Source organism: Nelusetta ayraudi, unplaced genomic scaffold (genome assembly GCF_046127955.1).
Source record: "Nelusetta ayraudi isolate G7.1 ecotype Tasmania unplaced genomic scaffold, CSIRO-AGI_Nayr_v1 ptg000127l, whole genome shotgun sequence".
Classification (NCBI taxonomy): domain Eukaryota; kingdom Metazoa; phylum Chordata; class Actinopteri; order Tetraodontiformes; family Monacanthidae; genus Nelusetta; species Nelusetta ayraudi.
The window spans coordinates 1,382,528-1,407,978 of NW_027466177.1; the positions used below are offsets into that span (position 1 = coordinate 1,382,528).

Here is a 25,451-nt window from a genome sequence, read left to right on the forward strand (position 1 = left end):
CCTCAACTTGAAACTTTTAAGTGAAGAGACAGCAAAACAAGATTTTCAGATCATAAAACTTTATTCAAAGATTCAACAGTTAAGTGTCATTTTCACTGATTTCTATCAAAACTCTATTCAAAAGGACTGTGACCTTGTTCTCCTTCTAATGCGGTGATTCTAGTCAGGTTCATGAGAGCAGCAGAAACACTGGCACGACTGGCGGACGCCCCAGAAATACTGAGCGCTCCGTCACTTTGCACAAAATACTGTCCAAACACTGCTGAGAAACCGAGGCGTCGATGTGAGGTTGGCCCGTCCAAATGAGGCCTAAATTCTAAATTTTCCAACTTTAAAGCTACGAGCTTGCTCAGACTCACAGTAACTGGTGAGAGATCTGCAAAACAATGCAGAGTAACACAAGCAATCTAAAAAATAAAAGCTTTACCAGAACAAGATACGCCTTCCAACCTCATGCTAAACCCAAGTAGGAAAAAATAAAATAAAAGTCACAACGGTCAGATTGTGCGGCGAAAAGGCAAAGAACTCAAACGCATGATCCCTGGAATGTCTTTGGCAATTAGCGTGTGTGCACTGAAACCAGCAGAGAACACGCAGGGCTCCTGCTGAGATGGCAATTGGAACTAATTGGCGCCGACACGACGGATTAAAGCACAAAAGTCGCGTGGAAAGAGCTACGACACGGGGTTAAAAATCTAAATTAAAGTTTAAACTTTTAACGGCGACATAAATAGGATCCCCAACATAAATTAGCTCTACAGATTATTATACACATATATATATATATATATATATATACACAGACAGTTATTAGTATTCTCCCTGTAAGAAAGTGCTCACTTTCCTATATGGAACAGACTTGTCTTTAGCCACCATTAAAAAAAAAAGACGGCATTCACCTTCGATGCCCTGTGCCACAATGCTGGCTGTTCTGTAGTGTTGCTTATACATGCATGAGGACTAAAACTAACACTAAAACATTCAGTTTGACCGGAAAATGGAAAAAAACAAAAACAACTAAACTTATATAAATTAGGAAAGTGCAAAACCAGGCGGTCGAGACGACCGTCGGGTGAAGTGAGACGGTGAGGGAGTGGTCGTCCCCTCCAGCAGAATCCCTCGTCCCTCCGCTCGGCACAAACTCGGATGAGGCACTTGAGCGTGTTTGCCGCTCGGGTTTACAGCAGCGTTCTCCTTCCAGTTTGTTTCAACATGTACTGGCCAAACTGTCCAAACCAGAAGGGAGATGGATGTCAGTGGCCTTTGAAAACGTAAGCAAACTCGGCTCCCGGAACAACACGGCGCAAAAAAACACTCAAATTCAAGGTGAAGGAACACAGCTGGGACTTGTGGTTTATAGACCTTATGACTTATTATGGGAAGTCGAGCAACGCTGTTTGGATTTGACACGGTTCCGTTCCTTACCAGCGGCGTGTCTGCGGGAGGTTTGGCGTCTTGCGCAGGGAGTTTGAAGTCCTCGTCGTCGTCCCGCTCGCTGTTGTGCCGATAGCGGTGGGCGAACTTGCGCTTCAGGGCCTCGGCGATGAGAGCGGCGGGGTCGGCCGGCTCGCTGGACTTGGCTTTGGCGTCGGCGTCGCTGCTGTGTGGTAGGTCGACACACATTTCAAACCGTGAGACCAGCCACACGTTTGGACTCGCCTTCTCATGCATTTTTTTTTTTTATCTTTACAACTTTCCACACTGCAGATAGATACTGAAGACATGGAATATATGAGCAAGATATATGTAATTATGCAGCAAAGATACAAAAGGGGTTAAATAACTGTAAATATGCTTTCTATGAAAGGTGGCTTGAAGAATTTAAATATAAAACATGTTTGGCAGAAAACACAAACGTGTGTATTCAAGACCACAGTCGCGTGAGGTGTAACAATTTCAATTTCAAGGCCCCACCTTTTGACTGAGCGTAGCTTGACTTTGCCAATGTCCTTCAGGACGTCCAGCATGTTGGGGATTTCTGCTGCCTTGGCGCTCACAACCGTCGGCTCTCCCTTCTTCTTCCCTCTGCGCTCCCTTATCAGGTCGATGGCAGAAAATGTCCGCTGGAGGCCTGGTGCTGGAGGTGGCGGCGGTGGTGGGGGAGGAGGGGGGGGAGGTGGCGGGGGAGGGGAGACCTGAGAGCCAGAGGGTGGAGGAGGGGGCGGCGGAGGCGCTCCTGCAGCGGCTGCTGAGGTAAGACAAAGACAAAAGAGGAGGGCTCTTTGCGGCGCTTGAAGCGAGATCGTGCTGCCGCCCTGTGGCGAAAGCCCACTACTGCATCAGAAAACACGTGACGACAGAGTCCATACCGGACTGCGTGCTCTGCTCCTGGATGAGGACAATCTTGGCGATCTGAGCTCGGAGCTTGGCCAGCTCCGTCTCCAGGGCGCTGATCTTCTGGATGGCCTCGTCGCTGGCCACCGTCGGCGCCTGGGGGTCCCGCGGACCCTCGTGCAGGGTGGGCAGCGACCGCCGACGGCCCGAGAGGCTTCTCTCGGGAGTCGGTTGGCGGGCTCGGTGCACGAGTCCCGGTGGGAGCCTTGAACTGTTCCGGTAGAACAGACATCTTTTTAAAATTGACACTCAACAGAATAAAGTTTATTATCATTATTATTATTATTTTTATTGTAAAACTCTTTGGCATGTGTTTTCTCTACAGGGTATAAAGTGGGAGGTTAGGAGTCCCACCTGCTACCGCTGATGAAGTCCTCATCATCCTCATCCTCCTCTCTGTCTATCCAGCCGATGTCGGCGAGCGAGGCCACGAAGCCGCTCTGCCTCCTGGTGCTGATGAGCACGCCCGCATCCTCGCTGTACGGATAAAGCTGCGAGGGGGGGAGGGCACACGACAGCCGCGTTCAACGTTTGCACGGAAGTGAAAAGGTGCATTGGAAATTGGTTTGGAAAACACGATATTGCATTTCGACTTACAAGTTTGTGAGGCAAGAAAATGAACGATCATAGGGGAGATCAGAGGAAGAGGGTGTGGAAAGCGAAAGGTTGTAAATCGTTGCTGAGCAAAGTGACCTAAAGCAGATATACGGCATTCCTCCGAGCTAGGCAGGACACAGAAAGAGAAAGAAGAAAGCAGGAAAGTGAAGAGAAGTCCAGTTCAATTTAAAAAAACAAAACAAAACAAAAAACACAGAATTCCAGGATCCCAGAGCTTTTGACTTCTATTTTAGGATTTCCATCAGTCAGAAAACATGGCCCCGAGTGATGACATAACACATTTGTCTATGGTTCACATTGTAGACAGCCCAGGGTAAACAAGTTCAGAAGTGTGAGATTCAGGTGTAAAGTCAGCCAGGAGATGTGCAGAGGACCAGAGGAGGAGACGATGCTCCGGCTTGTGATTCTGGTGACGTTCCCTCACCTGAAAATGGACCCTTGGACAAGGTTTCAGAGGAAGACTGGTCGCTATTCTCCTCACAATACTTCTTGATGACCCATAGGGTTTGGCTGATCCAAGAGCCTGAAAAACAAATATGAAAAACAACACATCCAAGACAAGTGACTACCAATGGAAAAGAAAAGAAAAGTTGTTTTATATAATATACATTGCAGACTGTTACATACCAGGTCCAGCTCTATCCTTTCCTCGTCTTTACTCATGGTTGAAGGTTGTTTATTTTCCACTAGGGTACATGGGCGTATCTTAGCAACAAGGACATCGTCACCAAACGGGCATCTGGAAGAAAACCAGTAAGTGAGAAACTCAGGATTGCGCACAGAACCTTAAATCATCACACACAGAATATTTTGAAAACATATCGCTGGATGTCAATCCTATCTTGCGATTGAAATTACGCACAAAAGCCAGACAATCACATTGTTAAAGAGAGGGGTTCACGTCTGAGCTACGGTGAAGCGAGCTGGCTGTCTAGTTAGCCTACAATGTGGCTAACGCTAAAAAGAAAAAAAACTACAGCGGGCTCGCAAACAGCTACACGTTCACCGCGGGCGCCGACTTAACAACGTATCGAACACGGGAACGTCTACTACGTCTGGTCCACAAAAACAATTTGTTTTGAGTTTACACGATTAAACAATCGAGTGTATCTAGTTTCGGAAGCCACTCACCAAAACTAAAGCGGTATGTTCCTAACTTTCTGTCCCAACTTGACACCAAAGTGAACATTTACGACCGACAGAGAGGTTTAGACTGTGGGATGTGTATGGAACACATTTTGAACCAATCGCATGGCGGGGAAGGCGAGGGTCGGTTGTGAGTATGGGAAACCACTATTGGTCACTTATTAAAATTGACAGCACAAAATACCAATTACATTAGGTTTTACGCGAGGCGACACTAAGCTGTTTGACGATTGGATGCTGTATCAGTCAATCAAATTATATTGCTCAATCACACGCCAGGCTCTAAAGAGCGCTTGCTATATCTCCCTAGACTTCCCGGCATGGCTTCGCTCGGAGAAAATGGGATCCATTGTGGGAAAATGGGCTGTGCTGGTTAACAAAACAGCTACACCTACGGATGTGACACAAAACCCAAACACTGTACACAGCTGCTAGCTTAAGAAGCCGAAGTAAAGAAAGAAGCACGGGCATTTTCTTAGTTGATCTATTTTGTCCTATAGTTGGTTTCGTGTCTGATTCAGGAGGCATCTGTGTCTTGTTTTGGTTCTCGTTGCGCATCTGCTCTCGACGAAGTCTGCGATTGTTATCCATTGGTTTTTACTGAGAGCTGCCCTGAAGGTATGTAATAGTAGCGTTAGCTAGCCTAGCATAGCTGCCGAGTCGTGTCTGTACGACAGGGCGTAATTTGAGGTGAGGTTGGGGGTCGGACGCATTGTCTTTGCGAAATATGTCCCTTTAACACCGATTTGTTTGTCGTACGCACGTTTTTAGATCGTGTTTATGGCTCCGTTGCGAATCGCGATAAACGACGTCATTTGAAGATTATCCCCATAAGCACGATATAAACATATTTTTTTGCATTTTACGTTTAACCACATTTAGGTCAAACCAAATGAGATTTACATTTGTACAGACATAAAGCTAAGGCAGGCCTGATTGTTGTCAAAGTTTATTACTTTATCAGTGCCGGCTCTTTTTACATGGTTTGTCATTTAGAGATCCCTGAACAGTTTGTTTTAGCCTCCAAGATGTACTGTTGCTGGCAATTATGCTTTTTAAATCACGACAAATGAATTGGTATTTTGCACACAGTTAATTATAAAACATGACGGCATCATTTAAAGATGTCATTGGGACTCTCAGTCACCACACGGCATCATTTCAAATGCTACTTGGAGAGCATTATTGATTCACCCCCCCCCCCCCCCTCACACACACCCTTTTAAATAAAGTTATCTTCAAATTTCCCAAACAGTGAGGAGGTTGGTTTGATGTGCGTGGCCTCAAGCCGGGAGGCACCATGAGTGCAGAGATGGACGCGCTGGCTGTGGTGAACCAGCTTCGTGACCTGGCCGCGGACCCCCTCAACAGACGGGCCATTGTGGAAGACCAGGGCTGTCTGCCGGGCCTCATCCTCTTCCTGGACCATCCCAACCCGCAGGTCGTCTACTCTGCACTCTTGGTAAGACACCTCAAGTTCCGCTGCGTTGTGTTTTTTTAAACAGACCGCATCAACATGCAAAATACACCGGTGTTTTACTACAATATGTGTATCTAGACTAGGGGTGGGCAAGCGTTTTGACTGGTGGGGCCACAATGGGTTCTAAAATTTGACAGAGGAGCAGCAGCAGATGGATGGAGTGTTTTGGTGAGCCACCTCATAGGAGGAAAAAATAGATTGTGGGATATGTAGAAAAAAACATGTGCTTTAATGTCGATTGAAAATGAACAAAAGCAAAGTTACAACAAAATCAGTGTCTTTGAAGCCCCAATTGATTGCTGGAAGTTGGTGATGGAAAATAAACATGTGAATATGGGTATAATATGTAACATTGAAAGCATTCTGTTTGCATTTTATACACCATTCACGCAGTAACTTACCTGCTTTTGTTATTCTTCTGCCCAGTCTGTTATGACCGCACCTCTTGTTGTTCAAGTGTCAGTGTTTTTTTTTTTTATGGTGCAAAGGCCACGTGTCCCACCAGTATGTCACAAGCTGACACATGATGGCATTTAAAACAACAGGGCCTTTAAAAGACACAGAAAAAAGTGCGCACTGGTGACATCTACTGTCTGCTTTGTGAAGTAAAAGCAACTCGTGAGACTTGATTTGGCGGCCTGTCCCTGCCGCCACTACCCCCATATTGAGCACAGGATTGTATTGTAGGTAAACAAGTCCTTTAACGCAACACTTGGCCCAGTGGATTTAGTCCTAAACACAGTCTCAGTCCCTGCGTGTGTGTTTACGCTGGTTATATAACCTTTAACCCCTGCACAAGCGCTCCCATTTTCAGCGCTCCCTCTCTTCTGCTGTTATAATGGGCCCTGTTATGCTTTCAGCTCTCCGGATAGATAACGTTGCCCTTGTCCTTGCAGGCCGTGCGCTACCTGGCAGAATGTCGAGCCAACAGGGAGAAGATGAAGGGCGAGCTGGGCATGATGCTGAGCTTGCAGAATGTCATGCAGAAGTAAGTCCCCGTCATCGCCGCGTCTTTTCTCTAGACATGCCCGCCGTGCACTTTCTCCACCTAAAAAAAAAAACCTCAACCCAGGAATTATTTTGCTCTTGCACAGACAACGTACGGCAGTCGGCAGATTTTGCAGGCGGGGTGACGTCTCCCGATGCGTCGCGTCAGGATGAGTGCCATTAAAGTTGAATTAGCGCAGGGTGGCGAAACGTCAAAACTGCTGTTTTCACATCTGGGAGGATGTATTTTAATGCATCCTGTCGTCTTTCCGCGCGCCGACTCTGCATGTTTTTTTTTTTTTTTCAAAGATGTCAGCTTTGTGCAGATTACGCTCATGTGGCACAAGCAGATTTGGTTGCCCATGTTTTTAGGGGCATTCGGCGAGTGCTGCATAATAATCTAATCACAGTTGTGGTGCAATTTAAACGGCGCTGCATCGAACAAATTTCACCAAAACATTTCTTAAAATCAATTTTATTGAAGTTGCTCGCCTAGCGCATACGCCGAAAAAGTGTTTGACCTCCGCATTAATAGGCCCACGGAGCAATGCGCGGTAGTGTCACTTCCCATCATGCCTCTGTAACTTACATGATCAGTTTGGCCAATCGGAACGATCCTGGAGAGCGTCACTGACAGACACGTCAGGACGCAGCCAAGCAGAACGAGCTATGACACAGCAGCACGTACGATGTTGTGACGTCATGCAGGGAATAAACTCATTTCTGCTTATTTTCTGGCCTTTATCATTTTCTTAAAAAAATGAAAAATTTAAAAATCTACAATAGAAAGATTTGATTTCGCTTTTCAGGTCACAGTCGTCCTGTCAGCTGTTTTAAATGCAGTTATTTTTGTATTACAGTCTATGGGGAAAAATGCTTTTTGGGCGCAAGGGATTTTTTTTTTTTTTTTTTGCAGCAGCAGCAGCAGTACCTCGAGTGGCCACTGGGAGAAATCGGCCCGCCGCCATATTGCCAGTTCGGTATCCAGTTCTTAGAATACATCTATGATTAGAACACAGCTCTTGTGTGTGTGCGAGAGGTGTCGTGCCCCAGATAGCTCCTCCTACCACAGGCAGTGTGACAGAGTCGCTAAGCGGCCCGCTGCTTGCCATTAGCACGCTGATAGGAGCAGATCTGTCTCTCAGTGGCCGGCTGCAGCTTGTACGATTCTGTGTGTGCCGGACAAGTGGGGGGAAAAAAAGAAAGCCCTGCAGTTCGCCGCTCACTTCAGCTGGACGGGGTTGGCAATAAACTGCCCCCACCCCCACCCCCACCCCCTCCTGGCAGCAATGGCGACAGCTTTCCAGTCAGTCTGACTTTGGCTTAGAGGTCGATCGTAGCTGCGCAGAGTGGCAAATCACAGCCAAAGGGCGGTAAAAGCAGAGTTGCACCCAACAGGTGTGAATACCACGTTTGATTCTTTAGCACCTCACGGGCCGCGGCTCTGCTTTATTTTCTCCTCCGCGTGTCTCTTGTTTGATTGGAGGGAGTTGCAGCCTAACGTGTTTCCAGGCAGTGTGCTTTCCAACCCTGGGGAGCGACAGCCTCCCGCAGGGCAGCCGCGCCGCGCCACCGATGTCACATGCGGTCACTGCAGAGGCAGTGATGACTTGCTGACATGTGAAGGAATATGGCCCGCAGGCAAGGCTGGGGATCCCTTTGCAAAACACCAGAAACTGTAACTGGCCTCATGGGGAAAAACTGCTGGCTACTGAAAGACTTTGCTTTGCTGTGGGTTTTTTTTGTTTTGCTAATCGGACAATAAATATGGCAGCGGTGCAAAACTGAGAAATGAATAGCGACGTATTTAAATCACAATTGCAAAATCTCACAATGATGGAAAAAAAAAAATCCCCCAAAAATAATCTTTTAAATAATGTTTAAGTCAAAATCACACCACAATAATTTTACCTCTACATTTCCTATTTCCTCTCTGAAGGAGTACGTCGCCCGGGGAGACTAAGCTGCTCTCCTCCGAGATCTACGAGATCTTACAGGCGGTGGGGAACGACGAAGCCGATCAGGCCGAGGCCGCGGCGTCCTCCTGCAAGCGCAAGGCCCACTTCTTCCTGGGCTCCAACAACAAGCGGGCCAAAACGGTGGTTCTGCACATCGACGGACTGGATGACCCGGTGAGCGCACCAATACTTTAAAAAAAAAACCCTTGTTTACGGAGCTTTGGCGCCGGTTCTGCCGTCGCCGGCGCGCTCTTGTCAGTGCAGCTTAGCGGCGCATGTCCAAGCACTTGGACGGACGGGGACGAGGGGGTCGGCTTGTAAATGTCAGCCATTGAACAGCGGGACGCCGAGATTGAACCTGAATGCGGCACGGCGGGGAGCCAGCACCTAGCCAGATTACATTACAGCAGAGTGACGGCCTCTGGTGGGCCCGTTCGCCATTGCAGCAGAACTGCAGCAGCAGCAGCAGCAGTGGCAAAAAACACTTGTGCACAAACTTCATTTCCAACATTATTCCAGCATTAGAAAGAAAAGACAGAGCTGCTCTGAGTTTCTTGTCACCGGGTGTCTCTGAACCGCTTCCTGTCTGCCGTCAGTCCCGGAGGGGCCTGTGCGAGGAGGCGCTGCTGAAGATCAGGGGAGTGATCAGCTTCACCTTCCAGATGGCTGTCAAGAGGTGTGTCGTCAGGATCCGCTCTGACCTTACAGCCGAGGTACGTGTCCAGCTGCAGAAGACGCCTAAAAATCAGCCTAATTTCTCTTCAGTCTCATCAGGTTTTATTAATAAATTCACTGGAAGTGAAAATTGCTGCCGTACCTGCCTAATAAATTGAAGTTTATTGCTAAAATGGGGATGTTTTATTAATACTTTAACAAAAATGTGTCATTATAATGTTTTATAATAGTAATTTTCACATTGCCTTCAATGGCTTCACCATTTTGTGCTGCATTCATTGTGTTGAAAAAGGGATTGACTATTACTGTTGTCGTCATTGAATACTCATATTCAATTTTCTTGTGTCTCTTTTCGGAGAAGTTTACTGTCAAACAATATTTATTTATTTATTTAACAATAGTTGTGTCTTCAGATATTTGAATAAAACCGATTGAATTGAAACAATACAAAACAACCAATTGGTCAAAAAGAATGAAACTTGAGTCAGAGGATCCTGGCGGGTGCAGTGATCCTACTCGCAGCAATCTGGAAGGAGAATTATTGGCCATGATGCGATGGCGACGGCCTGCATTGATCATTTAAGAACTGTGCGAGAGAGAAACAAAATGTGTTCCCTCTCGCAGGCTTTAGGCACAGCCATCAACTCCACCAAAGTCATGACGGCTCAGCAGGTGGTGAGGACGGACGACGGAGGAGAGGTAAGCAGCACACCTGAGATGTACAGAAACGTCACCTCGGGTTTTCATGTTTGTCTCTTTGGAATTGGTCACGTGACCTGTAGGTTTACTGGACGTCAGTCAGTGAAGACGCCTTTGCTTCTTCAGTCACATCGTCGGCGGTTGGTCAGAGTTGAAGTACAAAAACGGGGCCCTCAACATTAAGTTTGGATAATTGAATACAGAAAGCATTGCTAGCCATTGTTGCTAAAATACATTGATTGTCTTATACGTTTTGGCCAGCAGGGGTCAGGCTTTACTCATTCATTTAATCCCACTCTTTGGATAGTCAACTGCTTTATCTTCTTTTTTCCTTTTTCCTTTTGACCTGCCTGAACAAATATTGTGCCATTATCATCAATACATTATGATGATGATTGTTATCATTACCATTATCATTATTCTGATCATTATTATTATTATTCCTATTGTCATTTAAACGTGCGTTTCTCCCCTGCCTCTGCTCGCAGCTGATAGTGCCGTTCCACGAGGACTCGGCGGTGCTGGTGGAGGAGAACACGGACATCCCGGACTACCTCCCCGAGGAGGAGAGTCCGTCCCAGGAGCAGGACAAGGCGGTGACGCGCGTGGGCTCCGTCACGGACGGCATGGGCTGGCTGAGCACGGCGGCCAACTTCCTGACGCGCTCCTTCTACTGGTGACCGCCGCTTCCTGTGCAAATACCCCCTTCCTCCTCCCTTCTTGCTCCCCTGTTTCTTTTTAGCGCCCCCACCCCCCCTCATTACTACCCTAAAGAAAAAGAAAAAGAAAAATCCACCATCCAGCTGCAGCCTCAGCAGGGCCCGAGTGACGTAGCCCCCCGCCCCCCCCCCGCTCTGCAAAAAGCACACAACCTGGGTCCGCGCGCCGCGTGCACCAAACAAGTGCTGGACTGCCAAGTGGAAGCTGCAATAACCCAGGCTCTCGTGTGTGTGTGTGTGTGTGTGTGTGTGTGTGTGTGTGTGTGTGTGTGTGTGTGTGTGTGTGTGTGTGTGTGTGTGTGTGTGTGTGTGTGTGTCGAGCTGCGAGTTCCCACCACCGGCTGGTGTCGTGCACAACCGTATACTGTATCTATAACCTGCGAAGCAAAGCCAGGCGACTTGAGTTCACCCGAAGGAAACGTTTCTCCTCTGCTGTGCTTAATGGCTCTGCAGCCGATTTTTAATTGGGAGTCTCCTCTTCTCGCATGACTGATTTCGTCATGGTGGTCCTTTTTTTTTTTTTTTTTTTTCCTCCCCGTTAATAATTTTGTTTTCGAATTTAAAAAAAAAAAAAGTATTTTCTTTGTTTCATTTGCATGCATGAAGTCTTTTGTGCCAATCTTTCCCCGATGCCTCGATCTGTAATTATTCTGTGTGCCTTTTATGGACATGTTAGTTTATTAATTATTGTTATTATTATTATTATTTTTTTTTTTTTTCGTCCGGTCTTTGGTTCAAATCATCAGAAATCATGACAGATGTAACCGCTGAGCTTCCTGAGCGGTCCGCCCTCAGCAGCAGCAGCAGCAACAGCAGCAGCAACAGTAGCAGTAGTTGCCCCTGCTGCGCTTCGGCTTTTCAGCTCTTGGAGGGAGACGACTTCAGGAAGAAAAAAAAACAAAAACATGTAGTTTTTAGACACCAGCAGGAGGCCGGCGCCACCTTCAGCCTTCAGCTCGCCACTCACACCCAAGTAAAAAAAACAAAAACCCAACCCTTTTGCTACTTGACCAGCCCTCAGTGTTTCAGTTGTACGACAACTTTAGACTCTTTTTGATGCCACGTTTTTTGAGAAAATCAGGCGTGAGTGCTGCAGTTTGATGGACTGTTGATTATTATTATTACTACTGTTATTATTTCTTATTTGCACAGACTCTGGGCTATAGTTACCATTCTATATTTTTTTAGTCAACCAGCATGATGAAGAGGCCATGTGCCGCCTGCTCGTGTCGCCTGAATCCTCACAGTCTTGTTGTGTTGCTTCCATCGTAGTTCATTCAGTTTATCCGACGGTGTCCTTAGAGAAACGCTCATGTTGACGCAAACACACACACACACACACACACACACACACACACACACACACACACACACACACACACACACACAAACTGCAGAATCACTCACACTCTGGAGGAGACATGGGGTCATGTATGTTTTCGTACACGGTGCCTGATGCCCTTGAGTCCCCCTGGATGCATTTTTTTTCCTCCAGTAACATCTTTCCTTTTGGACAAAACAGTTATTTTGGCCATCGCTGTAACTGCCCCCCTTCAGCCACCTCTACCCCATGACTCACACCAGGTCTCACCGTCACCTCCTCTGATTCGCGCGAGCGGTTTTGGGTTATTTTTCTGCTGAGCAGGCCGACCTGTTCTCGCTGGGTTTGTTGCTGAAAGGGTGGTCAAACGGAGGAACGGCACAGTTGGAGCTGAGTTCTCTCAATCCATGCCGGCCCTTCTGCTGAAAAGCAATAATAATCTTTTTCTTTTTTTTTTTTGTAGTTTATATCCATTGTGATCAAATGGCAAAAATCAACTCTGGAGTAACATTTTTGAATCACACGCTGTCACTACCTTTATTTCCATCAGTATTACATAGTTCTCTCCATTTGTCCGGTTTGCACAGCCACTAAAATTTGCATCATCTTGTCATATTTAATATTCAGTACCGCGGGCTCATGTTACACAGAAGTACTTGAACATAGTTTCTATGAACCGTCCTCATGTGTCGACGACAATGTCAATTTCCCCCGTTTGTTTGTTTTGCCACGTCTGTATCGCTCCATGCAGACTCCATTCATCCGATGTAACATAATGTACCGCAGCCATTTGAACTGTAGATTCTCTGTACACTATTAATGCAAATGATCATAAAGTTGAAATCGAATACTATCTGTTTTGTCTTTGCAGTCTTTCGTTCTTTTTGGTCCCAGTCCTGACCGGCCGAGTGTGTCAACACTCTCGGCAGAGTGACTGTTAAGCGATTCAGTTTCCTTTACTGGTGCATGCGAGTGGGGTTAGCCCCCGGGCTAATCCAGTGGCCGGTCCACCACCTCCCCCCTGCCTGCCTCAGCGCTGGTAGGCAGGCGGAGGGAGCAGCCAGCCGCAGCTGCAGGCCCCGGAGCTGCTGCTGCTGCTGCCGCTGCTGCAGATGCAGCTGCAACTAACTCTGCCAAGCTGGATGGAAGGCCCTGGGTGGCCTGCTGTGTCATACGAGCACGCTCAATGACAATTTTGTTGCAAATACAAAATTTTTTTTTATGCACTTGAAACATGATTTAGATTAATAATAATAATAATTATTTACTCGATTTAGAAGCGAAATGTCTGTCTTAATCACATGCATTTTATTGAAAATAATATGGATTCAAATTAATGCAAAACATTCAAATAAAATGGTTTGTGGTTAAGCATTTACCTTTAGGTCAACTATCTAATATTTACTCTTACTTCAAGCTAATGGATCAGATCAGCCTGATGACTGTCGTGAATATTGTTGCTGTGGTAACAACAGCATCACTTTATTAAAAATGATAAAGTCAGGACACTTCAGATTTTTCCCCCGAAAGATTTTTTTATAAAATTTTACTTTTTGTTACATTTAATTTTAGAAAGAAAATAGCTATAGCTCTCGTGCAAGGCTGCCTGCTACAGTAGTAACTAATTCATGAAAAATACATAACATTTTTTAACTGTGTCCAAATACCGACCAGATCACACAGTACAGAAGAATGAAAAGGTAAGTGGACCTGTAAGGCGGCCCTTGTGCTGCCATTTCTCACTCGCCACCACTAGGGAGAGACAGCAAGCCAAGCAGGGAAACTGCACGCTGAGGTCCGGAGTATAATCTGAAAACATCTGATGAAAACACTTGCTTGTAATGAGATGACCCTGGCTCACTGATGCCATCCAGAGCCCTGCTGAGGCAGCACTCCCATCTGCTCGTTTGGAGCGTGAAAACATCCTCGGCGCACAAAAACACTTGCGGCCGCATGCCGCCAGCACCCCAAGTCGGCCGCTGGCTGGTGCAGCCGTGAGGTTGTTCTCAGTAGTTTGGCTTTGAGAGTCTTTGAAGGTTGCTTTGCTGCTGTGTGATGCAAAAATATCACATAGCAAGTCATGATCTCCAGGATTTCCGCACTGAAACCAAACTTTGCTGCCACTTGGCAGCATTTTACCTCCATCCCCTCTTTGATAAAAGCATGCATTAATGTGTGCTCGCCCTTCCACCTGTGTGTATTTGCACAGTTAATCTGCATGGTGTGGGTCTTTTTTCCCCCCGGCAGGTGCGTCTCAGGGCCTGGCGGGCTCTTGGAGGAGGGGGGGGGGGGATTTTTATCGGGGGCTCGGCTCGCAGTCAATGGGATCAGCCGTAAATCCCGCCGGCGGCGTGGCAGGAAATGATGTGACTCCGGCAATTTATGTCAAATAACTTTTGGGCAACGTGTGAGTGCAGCGATCAGAGCCCGCCGAGGGGCCCGGCGATAACTCTTGCGCAGAGGAGGGGGCCCCGGGAAGATTTAATTGAGACATTTTTCTTTATCCCGGGAGAGAGGCGCCGGCGCCGTGTTGTTGTGTAACGAGACGTAATGCCTCTCTTTATACAGGGGTCAACATCCGGGATGAGGGAAGGTCACGGACTTGCGCTCCGAGCATCCAATTTGCTCATGTAATAACCGGCTCCGCGGGGAGCTGAGTAAAGACACCAGGTATTAAGTTTCCACAGTCCATATACTCTGCAAGCACACACACACACACACACACACACACACACACACACACACACACACACACACACACACATACACAGTGGAAGATGAGCTCGGCTGGCAGCTGTGATTGTCCCCGTCGAGACGTCAGGAAGTCCAATGTGGCTGTAAAGTCCTGAATCAAAAGTCTTGATTACACTTTATTTTCTGTCTCTAACAGCGGCGGGCAGAATTTTGACTTTGTCAGTCAAAGCTTTTTGAAGAAGACGGATTTCAGTCAAGGAAAAAAAAAAAAAAAAAAAAAAATCCACGAGGATTGTCAGTCATTTTTCATTTCCGTCTTTTCAATTTTAATGGACATTTTAAAGGGGTGCACATACATGGACTGGTATTTCTAAATGAACTGTCATCAGGTGTACACTAAATGAGGTATCATACAGCTGTGCTTAATACCTCATTATAATACCTTCACATTAATAATACCTTCATAACACCTTAATGGTGCTTAATTTCCTAGCAATAGGATCAAGTTGACTAATTCATTTTCTGTTGCAAAGTGGCCTTGCTGAATGTTTGTGTTTTGTCCTTTTATGAAAAAAGGTTGCTGTGCACCAGTACGTATTTGTATTTCACATTAAATGTGGTTCTTGTGATGGAATCACCATTGCATTTTACACATGACTGGAAAAAAGAAATCTGACCTTGTTTGTGGCAGTTATTTCCAGATATTTGTCTGATATACATTCTTTGACGTGGTGATTGTGTTATCAGAAATATAAAAATCAATGTTAATTTTCATTGTGGCATTCATTTCAATCACGGCACAGGAAAAAGCGTTCCTTTGCCACGAGCAGTATTTATGTCAGATTTGTGAAGATTCATAGAGGCCTGATGTAAATGCGCAGATCAGCGAGTGCGAGACAATGCCAAGGACACACGAAAATAGAGAAAATTCAGCGAGCCAGACTTTAATTTTGCGAGTTGTCGTAGAGTTCGGCCCGGCCGAGTTGGTGTTGCTGGCATGCGGAAAGTCACAGCATTCACCCATCACGCCGCCCTCACTGGACCTCTCGAGGTGATTTGCATCTCAGCGTTTCACTGCAACATCCTTGACGTCTCGCATTGTGTAATCCCCCCCCCCCCCTCCTCTCCCACCATCCTCTCGCGAGGCAGCTTGCACTGGGGGTGTGTGTGTGGTGGTGGTGGTGGTGGGGGGGGGCTTGATGAGATGCAGGCGCGCACACAGACAGCTCATAATTGTGGCCATAGCTCATTACTGTCCCCCCGGATGATTTGGATCCACCCGATGGCTGGGAGAGAGGGTGGGAGTGGGGGGTGGGGGGGGGGGGGGGGGGAGGGGATGATGGGGGGGCAGGCCTGTCCTCTGACACCGCCGCGTCCGACAAGCACTCCGGGCCGCTGATTGGTGGGATGAAATATCGCCGGCGAAAATTAAAAGGTCCCGGTGTCAAAATAATTCATGATATGCATATCTTCCCGTCTTGATGAAACCGCTGATATCCGGATTAGGGGGATAATAAAAGGCGATCAGGCCGCGGCTAAACTGTTTCAGTAGCGGGTGGGTGGGTGTGGGAGAGGGGGGGGGGTCATCCGCTTCACGTGTCAAGATGGGTGGGCCGCTCAGGGTCAGCATACAACAAGTGTGCGCGTGTGCACGTCCACCTCAGCTCATCCGGACCTGTGATTTGAAAATCGGGAGCCCCCCCCGCCCCCCGTAATTGTACCCAAAACGGCTCATCAGTGGACCTGCCCGCCACCATTAGGGTCCGACAATATGGTGTGACATTCAAATACCCCATCCTCCCCCGCCCCCCCGCCCCCCACCCCACTGACAGGTTATTAGGACCTCCTCCATCCCCCTCCCACAGCAGCCAGCGCGTAATTAAACAGTGGCGGAACGCTGAGCCGTAATACAGAAGAGATGGCCGAGGGTGAAGACGCAAAAGAGCCGGCGGATTTTTCCAGATGAGAAGAAAATCGGCCGTCAAACTTACATCACTGGGATTTTATAACTGTAAGATGACAAAAAAAAAAAAAAAAGCGAAATGCTCGCCAGCTGACAGATTAGAGAGCGACACGACAGTCATCGATACTCCTCGATGGCAGCAACAGTGATGAATTGTGACGATTTTTTTCTTTTTTTGCCCACATTCTGTTCCGCTGTAAGATCACGTCGGCGTGTTACACAATGTGCGCTAGCTGCGTTTTTTTTTTTTTCCTTAATCCACAGACGATTCGGATAAATATTTCAACCCGAGAAAACGGAAAGAACGTGTGACTTTAATTTTCGGAGCCGCCGAAAGCGCTGTTACACAACTTCAGACCCACCACCCTCCCCACTTTAAGAACAAGTGGACGTTGTGATGAGCAGTGGACCCATCTGCTGCGGCCTCTCCTCCAACTGTGGTGTGAACGCCACGGAGTACAGGAGGTGCGATTTCCACTGCGGACCTTAATAGCAGTGGAACCTGGGAGATATTTTGTTGCGGCGCTTGTGTGTTTTTTTTTTCGCTTCGGAGATGCCACTTGGTGTGCAGTGTGCGACTTGCACTCAGTTGACGCTTGTGTTTGAAGACGATTTTAAAGGATCTTTCATGCCAGAGCCCCGGTGCAGCAGTTTAGCATCGTGAATTAGCTTGTCAGCAAAGAACTGTTTAGGATCTTGATTTAGCCCAGTGGTTCTCAAACTTTCTCTGTCACGCCCCGCCTTGGAGGAAGAAAATTCTTCAGAAGAAGCCCCAAATATGACGTGGCTGTGTCTTGAGGGATCCTGATGAACCTGCAAGTGGTCCCTAGGACAAAGTTGACTTTTGACTCCATAGGCTTGCATGGCATTAGGGTTAGCGATAAGGCTGGAATTAGGGTTAGGGTTAGGGTTACTGCTGGAAATAGGGCTAGGGTTTCGGGGTTCCTCATGGGCTAGAAGCCCCAAATTTGACGTGGCTGTGTCTTGAGGGATCCCGATGAACCTGCAAGTGGTCCCATGTCTCTAGGACAAAGTTGACTTTTGACCCCATAGACTTGCATGGCATTAGGGCAGTGGTTCTCAAACTTTCTCTGTCATGCCCCAACTTGGAGAAAGAAACTCTGCGCCACCCACTTTGAGAAAAACTGATTTAGCCCCTTGTTTCGTTTCAATGAAGTTGCTGCAATACCTCGAGTGGCCACTGGGAAAGATCGGCACGCCGCCACGTTGCCAGTCCGGTATCCAGCTCTTATAATACATCCATGCCACAGACACCAGGTAGCTCTGAAGAACCACATGAGTAGCTCACAGGACTGTTCAAAAAAATAGCACAACTTGTTCAGCTGCGTCTAAAATTGAGTTTTATCCAACCTTGTTTAGTCATTGTTGATCGTTATTAAGAACTTTCTAATCAGCGTCTTTACATAGATCAGTATTATTAATGCTACTCCTGCTCCTACTACTACTACTAACATTAGTAACTGACAAAGTTTGTTATTTCAGTCGAGTGGAGCAAACCGGTGGCCATTCATGTGACTCTGGAGCCATGGGTTACCTCCAGGGTGAGCCCTGGTCTTAAAGTGATGTTAAGAGGTCAAAGGTCGGCGCACCGTGCTTGTGTAATGACTTCACCGTGAGAGCTATCACCTACCCTTTGTGATGTCACAAAGGCCCCTTTTTCTACCCGGATTCCTGTGTGCTTTATTGCGCGTTTCCCGAACGAGCGGCTCAAGCGTAGGACGGAATTCTTTTTCCATTTTATTTTTTGCGCGACACGGGACCTCCGATGTAGTCGTGACACGTGTAAAACAAAAAGCGAGAGAGGGAGCTTTGTTTCTTTTCTTTTTTTTTCTCTTTTTTTTAACGAGTGGCTTCTGCTGCTTCTTTTTCACGAGACCCGGAGCTGCAGCGCTTGAACGCCGCTGCAAAGGAAGCCGTCATGTTAAACGGGGGGCCAGAGGCCTGTGTAATGGTGGGGTTTTTTTTGTGTGCATGTGTGTGTGTGTGTGTGTGGCAGTGCCGCTGAACAGAAGGTCTCCGCTCCCTCCCCCCCTCTCTGTTTCTCTGCTACCCACCCCACCCCCCTCCCCCCCTCATAACGGTGGCAGATGGCTGCAGATGAATCCCTCATAATCATGTCAGGACGGCTCCTCCGATCCCAATTCATCTCTTTAAACACATTTCATCAGACGAGGAGAATTACACAAAGATAAAAGGCGGCCCGGGCAGACGACAAAAGCACACAAAAGATTGTCGTCCTTGCAAACAAGTGTTCTTACTCCCGTGCAATCGTTTGTGCTCCAGTTATAGCTCCTCAGCGCACCCCCGCTCCCCCTCCCCCCCTGTGCAATCAGCACTGGCCTGTTCCCTTTCCCTCTTTCTCCCATCCTTTTATTTATGTTTTTCCTTTCTCTTAATTGTCTCCGTCCCCTGCCAGTGTCTCTCCTTATTAGGCGTAAATCTTTCAAACAAGCCCCCCCAACCCAACCCGGCCGCCCCGCCCCCCTCCCTTAACGACAGGTGCGTCGTTTCCTCATCGACTCCTGCCTGCTTTATTGTCTTTATCATTTTTATCCGTTTTTTGAACGGGTGCAGGTTTGCCACAAAGTGAATTGTAATTCTTTGTTTCCTCCAAACTCCCCCCCCCCTCCTCCTCCTCCTCCGCCTCCCTGCCTCCCTCCCTCCACCGTGACCCCCCGTGCCACCCATCCGCGTGATGCCGTTAATTGTGGATCAGGTGAAGTTTGTCTCACCTCATTTCAGGGCCATGCTCCGCTAGGGCCATTCTCCCCACTCAAAGGCCACATAATTTCACAGCCGCCTACTTCTCATTAATCCCTCCTGAGTGGCTGCTCTCTCCCCCAGTTCCAGATCACAGATTTGTTTTGCTCTTGTTTTCTGACTCACTGCCCTCCCATGCCCCATCCACTCCCCTCCCCGTCATGTTAACCCCTTTTAGTGAGACCCCATCAAGCTCTTTAGTGAGCCGATGGGGGTCTTCGCTGTATTCTCCTTCTCACGTGTCTTTCTGATGTGCAGCGTTTCCATACAAGAGCTCACAGTTCTGCACATTTGGTGTTGTTTGGAATCTGGACAAATTTCATTTTTTTAAACACAAAAATTGCATAAGCAATGACACACACTATGTTTTGATGCTTAACTTTTCCCACTACTGTCTATAAATAATTCATAAGAAAAAAAAAAGCTGAGGATCTCTCATTATCATGAAATCACAATTTCCTAATTGATGGAAACTCCTGATTACTTCCCTTATTTGCCATGGCCACTTTAAATATTCATAACCGCGTCATTATTTCTTTTGATTTGACTGTGGTGGAGTTTGATCCACTGTTTGCGCTCGGCAATGGTGATGTGCCTGCTGGTTTTGTGCACCAACCAAAACAAAAAGGCGAGAATAAATAGCAAGTGGATTGACTTTTTAGTGTTTTAGATCCTTAAAGACTTTATTAATGAGGAATTGTCTTTTTGCTGCTTGAATGCACTGTAAGGAAACATGCGTAGTAAAGAAAAGGCATCAATAGGATATTTTTGAAAAAAATATTTTAGTCACGCTAATGCTGTGTATGTTGGAGGAGGCTCTGCACTTGCAGATCTTTCTAAAATGTACAAAATCACAGTAACTCTGTGACAAAATGTCATGCATTGAACATTTTGCATGTATTTATTAGATAGTTTAATGCTATACTACAGTAGCACTGACATTAAAATGATTTAATGCTGTTGCAGCTTCAGTGCCTTGCACGTCACATTTGAAAAAGCATTCATTCATTCGTGCCCCATCCAGATCAAATCAGTCCATTTTTTTTTACAGCAGTTCTCTTCAACCCCTTCCCCTACAACTCTCAAAAAAAATACGACAGTGTCAAAGAAGAGAGTCTGTGTTTGAATCTCTTTCTTGTGCCTTTATTGCATCAAACAGTTGTCTGAGGACGTCTCGGCCAAGTTTTTTGGATCCCATCTGGGACGGCGAGACGAGGTCTCGTGCTGTCATCGCGTCTGTTGTCAAGGCCGCGTTTAACCTCAGATTTATGACTTTGTTAAATCGGAATGAATTACAGATACTTCCCCGCAAAGTGAGTGACGTTGACGAAAACGCTAAGCACAGGCAATTTAGCTCTATTTGCAGATTAATTTGGGCCCACCTGTGATGCTTGGTGCGCTAAGTAGGTACATCAGTTTTAATTACAGTCCTCACCGAGTGGGTTTAGTTAAATTACAGTATTAATTATCACATTTACCAAATATTAGAGTGACAAACGGTTCCAGAGAGGCTCCTCGCACCTCCTGTTTTGTTTTCCACGCAATGCTTTGTCCTTCACGCAACCTTCAGACAGGTGGAGATGATGGAGGACAAGCTTGATCCATCACTTTTCACTGACTTTCAAAAACGCCAACCCTGCAGTTTCAACCCAATTTATCCCGAAGGAACAGGGTTAAAAAAAAAAAAAGCTGCCGTGTTTGATGAACAAAAAAATGCTGAATTGTTGGTAAGTTAGGGAATACCTGAAAAGAAAACAACAACTAAATAGTTACTCCGGTTACAAAGGGAGAATGAGTGGCCTTTGTTCACACCATTACCCTCTTCCTTCCATCCACAACATTAATCTCTTCAAGGATAATACGACTCATGCTTGACTGCCGCTTCACTGTCTGCATCTGAGAGTGAAGAGAGCGACGTTCCTCCACAGAGATCATTAAAGAATATGAGATATATAGATGCATCAGTAGACTGAAGGTATCCATCTTCTGCACATGTTTGTGGAAGGTTGACAATCCAGTTTTGCAAAGCTGTTAAAAAAAGAATATATTGATATGGGAGCACCATCCCAAAGACCCCCCCCCCCCCCAAAAGAAAAAGTCAGTGAGTAGTATGGCCAGCAGGGGGAGACTTGACTTGGCACCTTAGAAATAGTATTGTGATTCCCATTTTAATTAATTAAAGTTGGCATGAGTTTTATATGTATTTGCATATCACCAAGTGATGCATTCTTTGAATTTCCAGACAGAATATGAATAATCATTGACATAAATGTGCATTTCTGTGAAGGTGTTCAATAGCGCAGATCATTATAGTTCTTGAAGATTAAGTTAAAGGCCCCCATATCTCCTCCCCAATTCGCTTGCATCCACGTTAACCAACCCCCAAACTTTTAAATGTGGCTTGGGTTCATTAAAAACTGGGAAAAAATGAAAAATTGAAAATGAAAATTGTGTAAAGGAGCAGTGTGTAAAATTTGTCAAGATTTCTTGTCAAGATACTGCAGTAGGTTGTGTTTTTGTGCCGTGATGTCAGTATTTTGCTCATCGCAGGAATTCCTGCCTCTGTTTGTGGAGCGTTCCTTCCCCAGACCCTCATCAGGATGATCTTTTGCTCTTCACCACCTTCTTCTCACCACACCTCAGTCATCAGTCGCCATTGACTCACCCTCCAGCAGCGATACGACACGGCCGCAAAATGCAAATGCGTCCCCTTGATGTCACTTTGGAGCGATGGCGAGTGGAGTGGGGAGGCATTGTGCCCTCGGCCACCTCGACACCCCCCAGTTCCCCTCGCTCCTTCCACCTCCCCCTCCCCCACCCGGTCACGGCTCACCTCTGCTTCCCGCTATCTGGATGGGTCGCCTCTCGCAGCGGATGGACTGGGTACGGGTTTAATTAATGAAATGTATGATAATGTGATTTCTTTAATAGAATGACATAGTCTAATGGTGTTGCGTGATTATGATTAATACAGTCCTTTGGTGGGAGAGAACATCAGCCAGAGGCCAAAATGACAACGATCGTGTCCAACAGCAAACAGGAATTGTGGCCTTGTTGTGGTGCGGCCTTTTTTGTCACGGATACAGTTGCGTCTAGTAATCTAGCTGTTGAGTGTTGTGGAGTCTGCTTGTTTGCAGGTCAGCCATACAGTACACGAGACAGCCTGCAAGTCAAATGAACCTGAAGAGCAATGGAAGCTGCAAAGAACGCCTGCACAGGTAGATAAATACATTTATTTATGCACAAATATCTGCGTAATGACATGAAAAGATGCACGTTTTTATTGTATATATATATTTTTTTAGCTATGTCCCATGTTTGCGAAGCTTTTAGTTTTCTCAATTACAAGCATGCCATTTCTAAAACAACACATTAAATATTTGAATGCTTTGTATTTCAAACAATGAACTCGGCCTGCTTTGCAGAGCTCTGACTCAATATAATTTGCAGTTGTTTTGACGTTTTCATCTGCACACTTTGTTTGTCTTTGGTCCTTTTCCTTTTGCTCGCATTTCCTTCCTCATTTCTTCCTCGCCCGTCCCTCCATCTGGCCGTCCCCTCCCTCTCTCAGTCTCCCCGGCGATGATTTGCATGTGTACTATACGTTCCGTTGCGCCGTCGCGTTGACCCGCGCTGTCATCTCCCTGATTACCTCCCTGATTCACTTTCCTTGTTTAGTAACGTGCAATCAATCATAATCAATTAGGCAAAATGTTGAATCATTAAAACCATTATCATTAATTAAAATAATTATCACTTTCTGCCAATGCTTCATTACCGGTGTTGTCTAACATGTCTGCCGCACAGCAGACTTTCCACCGCTTCTGCATTTTTTATTTTTTTATTTTTTTGTGTCTTTGTTTGAAAGAAACGGGATTTCTAAAATCAATTTTAAACTCTGGTCAACAATCTGAACAAATGCTGATTGCTGATGATAATAATTGTGCGGGCTTTCTGCGCGCTGTCTAAAAAAAAATAATGCACATTTGGCACAACTGCTAATGACCCGACTAATTGCATTTTCCAAAATATAGACCAATTATGGCAAACTTTGAGCTGCTCCTCTGCAAAACGAGCGGCCCTCGGAGCGGCTTCGCCCTCAAAGCGGCTTCGCCCTCAAAGTCTCGGCCATCAAAACACAAAAGCCGTCAAACGTCGCCCGTCGGCGCAAACCGAAGTGTTTTCTTGCTGTCTGCCTCCTCTGCAGCGCTGTCGTCCTCCTCTCACGCTTGACCAGACGCTGTCTTCTCTCCCTCCTCCGCCGACCGGCGCAGCTCAGAAATGAGATGGCGGCGGTGGGGAATGAGAGGGGGCAGTAATGATGTGTAAACATGCAGGGAGAGGCAGAAGCGCTTGTCTTGAAAAGCCCCCCGGGGGGGAGAAACGCCAGTGGAGGCAGACAGACTCGGCCCGAGCCGCTGCCTCGACCTGAGACGATTGTCAGTCCGCCTCTCCTCCGTGCGCCTGTTGGGACCTGGAATAGACCTGTCACTCCCTAATCCCCCGTAATTGCTCGTGTCGAAATTTCTTTGAAAGTGGCCCGAGGACCTCCAGGGCGTGGAGGGGTGCATGGAGGGTGAACGCGCCTGTGTGTGTGCGTGTGTGTGTTTTTCCTGCCGGGCCCATTGGCCACAGAGGGGTCTCCTCGCTCCCCGCTGCCCTGACGCTGCGGTGGAGCATCGCTCACTGACACCTGGGGAAAGCAGGCGTCTCATTGGGGTCGCGCCACCCCCACCGCCGCCGCCACCCCGGCGGAATGTGAGCGGGAAGGGAAATGGGCCTGAACATTGCGCAGTATCCCCCCCCAGTCTGAGCTCCATTAAGCCAGCCGTTCTGGCCCCTGGATGGATGTCCATTATTACGCAGAGCACCAGGACCATCCATCGAGATCATAGACTCTCTGCTACGCGATGAGATGAGACTTGCTGGCTTCTGGTGGCCATATAAGGTGCTTCCCCGCCATCCCTACTCCAGTCTAAAAACAAATCCCCACCTATTTTTGCCGTATGATTATAATAAACCATGCACTAATTTTAGACTGTAAGCAGTCTGAAGGGAGACAACAGCCTGGCCCGCTTGATCCCTCTCGGCTCCGCTGCTCTGTCGGCGGCGCCGCCTGGCACGAGGTGGCTCTCCCGCCGAGAGGAACCGCAGAGCACAGGCGGCAAAGGCGGGAGGGCTCTCTCCGACCATGTGGCACCCCTCTTCTTACACGAACCAAAAAGCTGCTCCCATTTCCACCTCAACCTCAGCTGGAGCTCAGCGTGGCCACCTGACTGCAGTGAATGGTCTGCAGGAATGAGAGAAAATGAGTCTCATTGGGAACCTTCGACAGGAACCAAATGTCAATTTTTGTAGGGTTAGGGTTTTCTTTTGTAAAAGAAAAAAAAGCCCACATTGTGGAGTTTTCTATTTTTCTCCAATGGAAAAGCCCAACATTCTAGACTAGATAAGATATTCCTTTATTTTTCCCACGGTGGGGAAATTCCCAGCATTACAGCAGCAAAGTGCATCGCAAAAAATAAGAAGCATGCGTGAAACTGGGACAAAAAAATAGCAAACTAGCCACATAAACAAGAAATATAAAAAATAAGAGCAATTTAAATAACGGAAAACACAGTCTCAGTTCCCAGTTGTGTTTCAGCTGCGTGTAAATCTCCCGAAAAAAAAAAAAAGTTTCACGAGAAAAAGTCAACAAAAACAAAAGAAAGTAGTGGGCCCATGCTGCCTCCGCCTCGGCCTGTTTGTGACGAGCGGCTCCCCTCAATGCGAGAGCGAAAGAGACAGGCTGGGCTGGCTGTCATGTCATAAGGGATGCAGTCAGAGAGAGCGGACATGATTTCATGGCTAATGATTCCCGCACTAATATCAGTGTGGGCTGCGGAGAGGATAACCAAGTTGAGCTGTCTTAGCTCAAATGATTCAATTAGGCCAGCTGTCCCTATTTGTCATGGCTCAACTGGCTTCTAGATTACCTTTCCAGAGTGCATACGTGCCTCCGCATTGAACTCACCAGCTCAACACTTTCAGAGAGAGGGCAAAAAAGGCGGAGAATGGGAGAAGCGGTGGAGGGGAA

The 25,451-nt window shown here is 47.0% G+C and overlaps 2 protein-coding genes across 3 annotated transcripts; one reads left to right on the plus strand and one right to left on the minus strand.

The window, feature by feature from the left end:
- Window positions 1-42: 42 nt before the first annotated feature.
- mtfr1 (mitochondrial fission regulator 1) lies at window positions 43-4,236 on the minus strand. 2 transcript variants are annotated; one of them, XM_076050383.1, is made up of 8 exons: window positions 4,084-4,236; window positions 3,580-3,691; window positions 3,377-3,475; window positions 2,689-2,825; window positions 2,310-2,545; window positions 1,915-2,185; window positions 1,426-1,600; window positions 43-1,226 (listed from the first exon to the last, which is right to left on the minus strand). In XM_076050383.1, exons 2-8 carry the CDS (start codon window positions 3,613-3,615, stop codon window positions 1,179-1,181), a joined length of 1,002 nt encoding a protein of 333 aa, XP_075906498.1. In that variant the 5' UTR covers window positions 3,616-3,691; window positions 4,084-4,236; the 3' UTR covers window positions 43-1,178. The 2 variants fall into 2 exon arrangements, with proteins under 2 accessions (XP_075906498.1, XP_075906496.1); XM_076050381.1 differs by having other exon boundaries at window positions 1,915-2,188.
- Window positions 4,237-4,460: 224 nt separating this feature from the next.
- Window positions 4,461-12,790, plus strand: armc1 (armadillo repeat containing 1). Its single transcript, XM_076050384.1, has 7 exons — window positions 4,461-4,716; window positions 5,354-5,560; window positions 6,475-6,566; window positions 8,505-8,697; window positions 9,120-9,236; window positions 9,823-9,897; window positions 10,386-12,790. The coding sequence occupies exons 2-7, from the start codon at window positions 5,399-5,401 to the stop codon at window positions 10,575-10,577; spliced, it is 831 nt and encodes a 276-aa protein (XP_075906499.1). The 5' UTR covers window positions 4,461-4,716; window positions 5,354-5,398; the 3' UTR covers window positions 10,578-12,790.
- Window positions 12,791-25,451: the final 12,661 nt, after the last annotated feature.

What these genes read in the sequence shown, in the direction of transcription:
- mtfr1 (XM_076050381.1), bottom strand. Translation starts at nt 3,615, where the DNA reads ATGAGTAAAGACGAGGAAAGGATAGAGCTGGACCTG. An exon ending in GTCCAAGGGTCCATTTTCAG is followed by an intron (nt 2,826 to 3,376) that starts GTGAGGGAACGT and finishes CCCCCCTCGCAG; the next exon opens with CTTTATCCGTACAGCGAGGA. An exon ending in AAGCTACGCTCAGTCAAAAG is followed by an intron (nt 1,601 to 1,914) that starts GTGGGGCCTTGA and finishes CCTACCACACAG; the next exon opens with CAGCGACGCCGACGCCAAAG.
- armc1 (XM_076050384.1), top strand. Translation starts at nt 5,399, where the DNA reads ATGAGTGCAGAGATGGACGCGCTGGCTGTGGTGAACCAGCTTCGTGAC. An exon ending in TCGTCTACTCTGCACTCTTG is followed by an intron (nt 5,561 to 6,474) that starts GTAAGACACCTC and finishes TTGTCCTTGCAG; the next exon opens with GCCGTGCGCTACCTGGCAGA. An exon ending in GCTCTGACCTTACAGCCGAG is followed by an intron (nt 9,237 to 9,822) that starts GTACGTGTCCAG and finishes TCCCTCTCGCAG; the next exon opens with GCTTTAGGCACAGCCATCAA.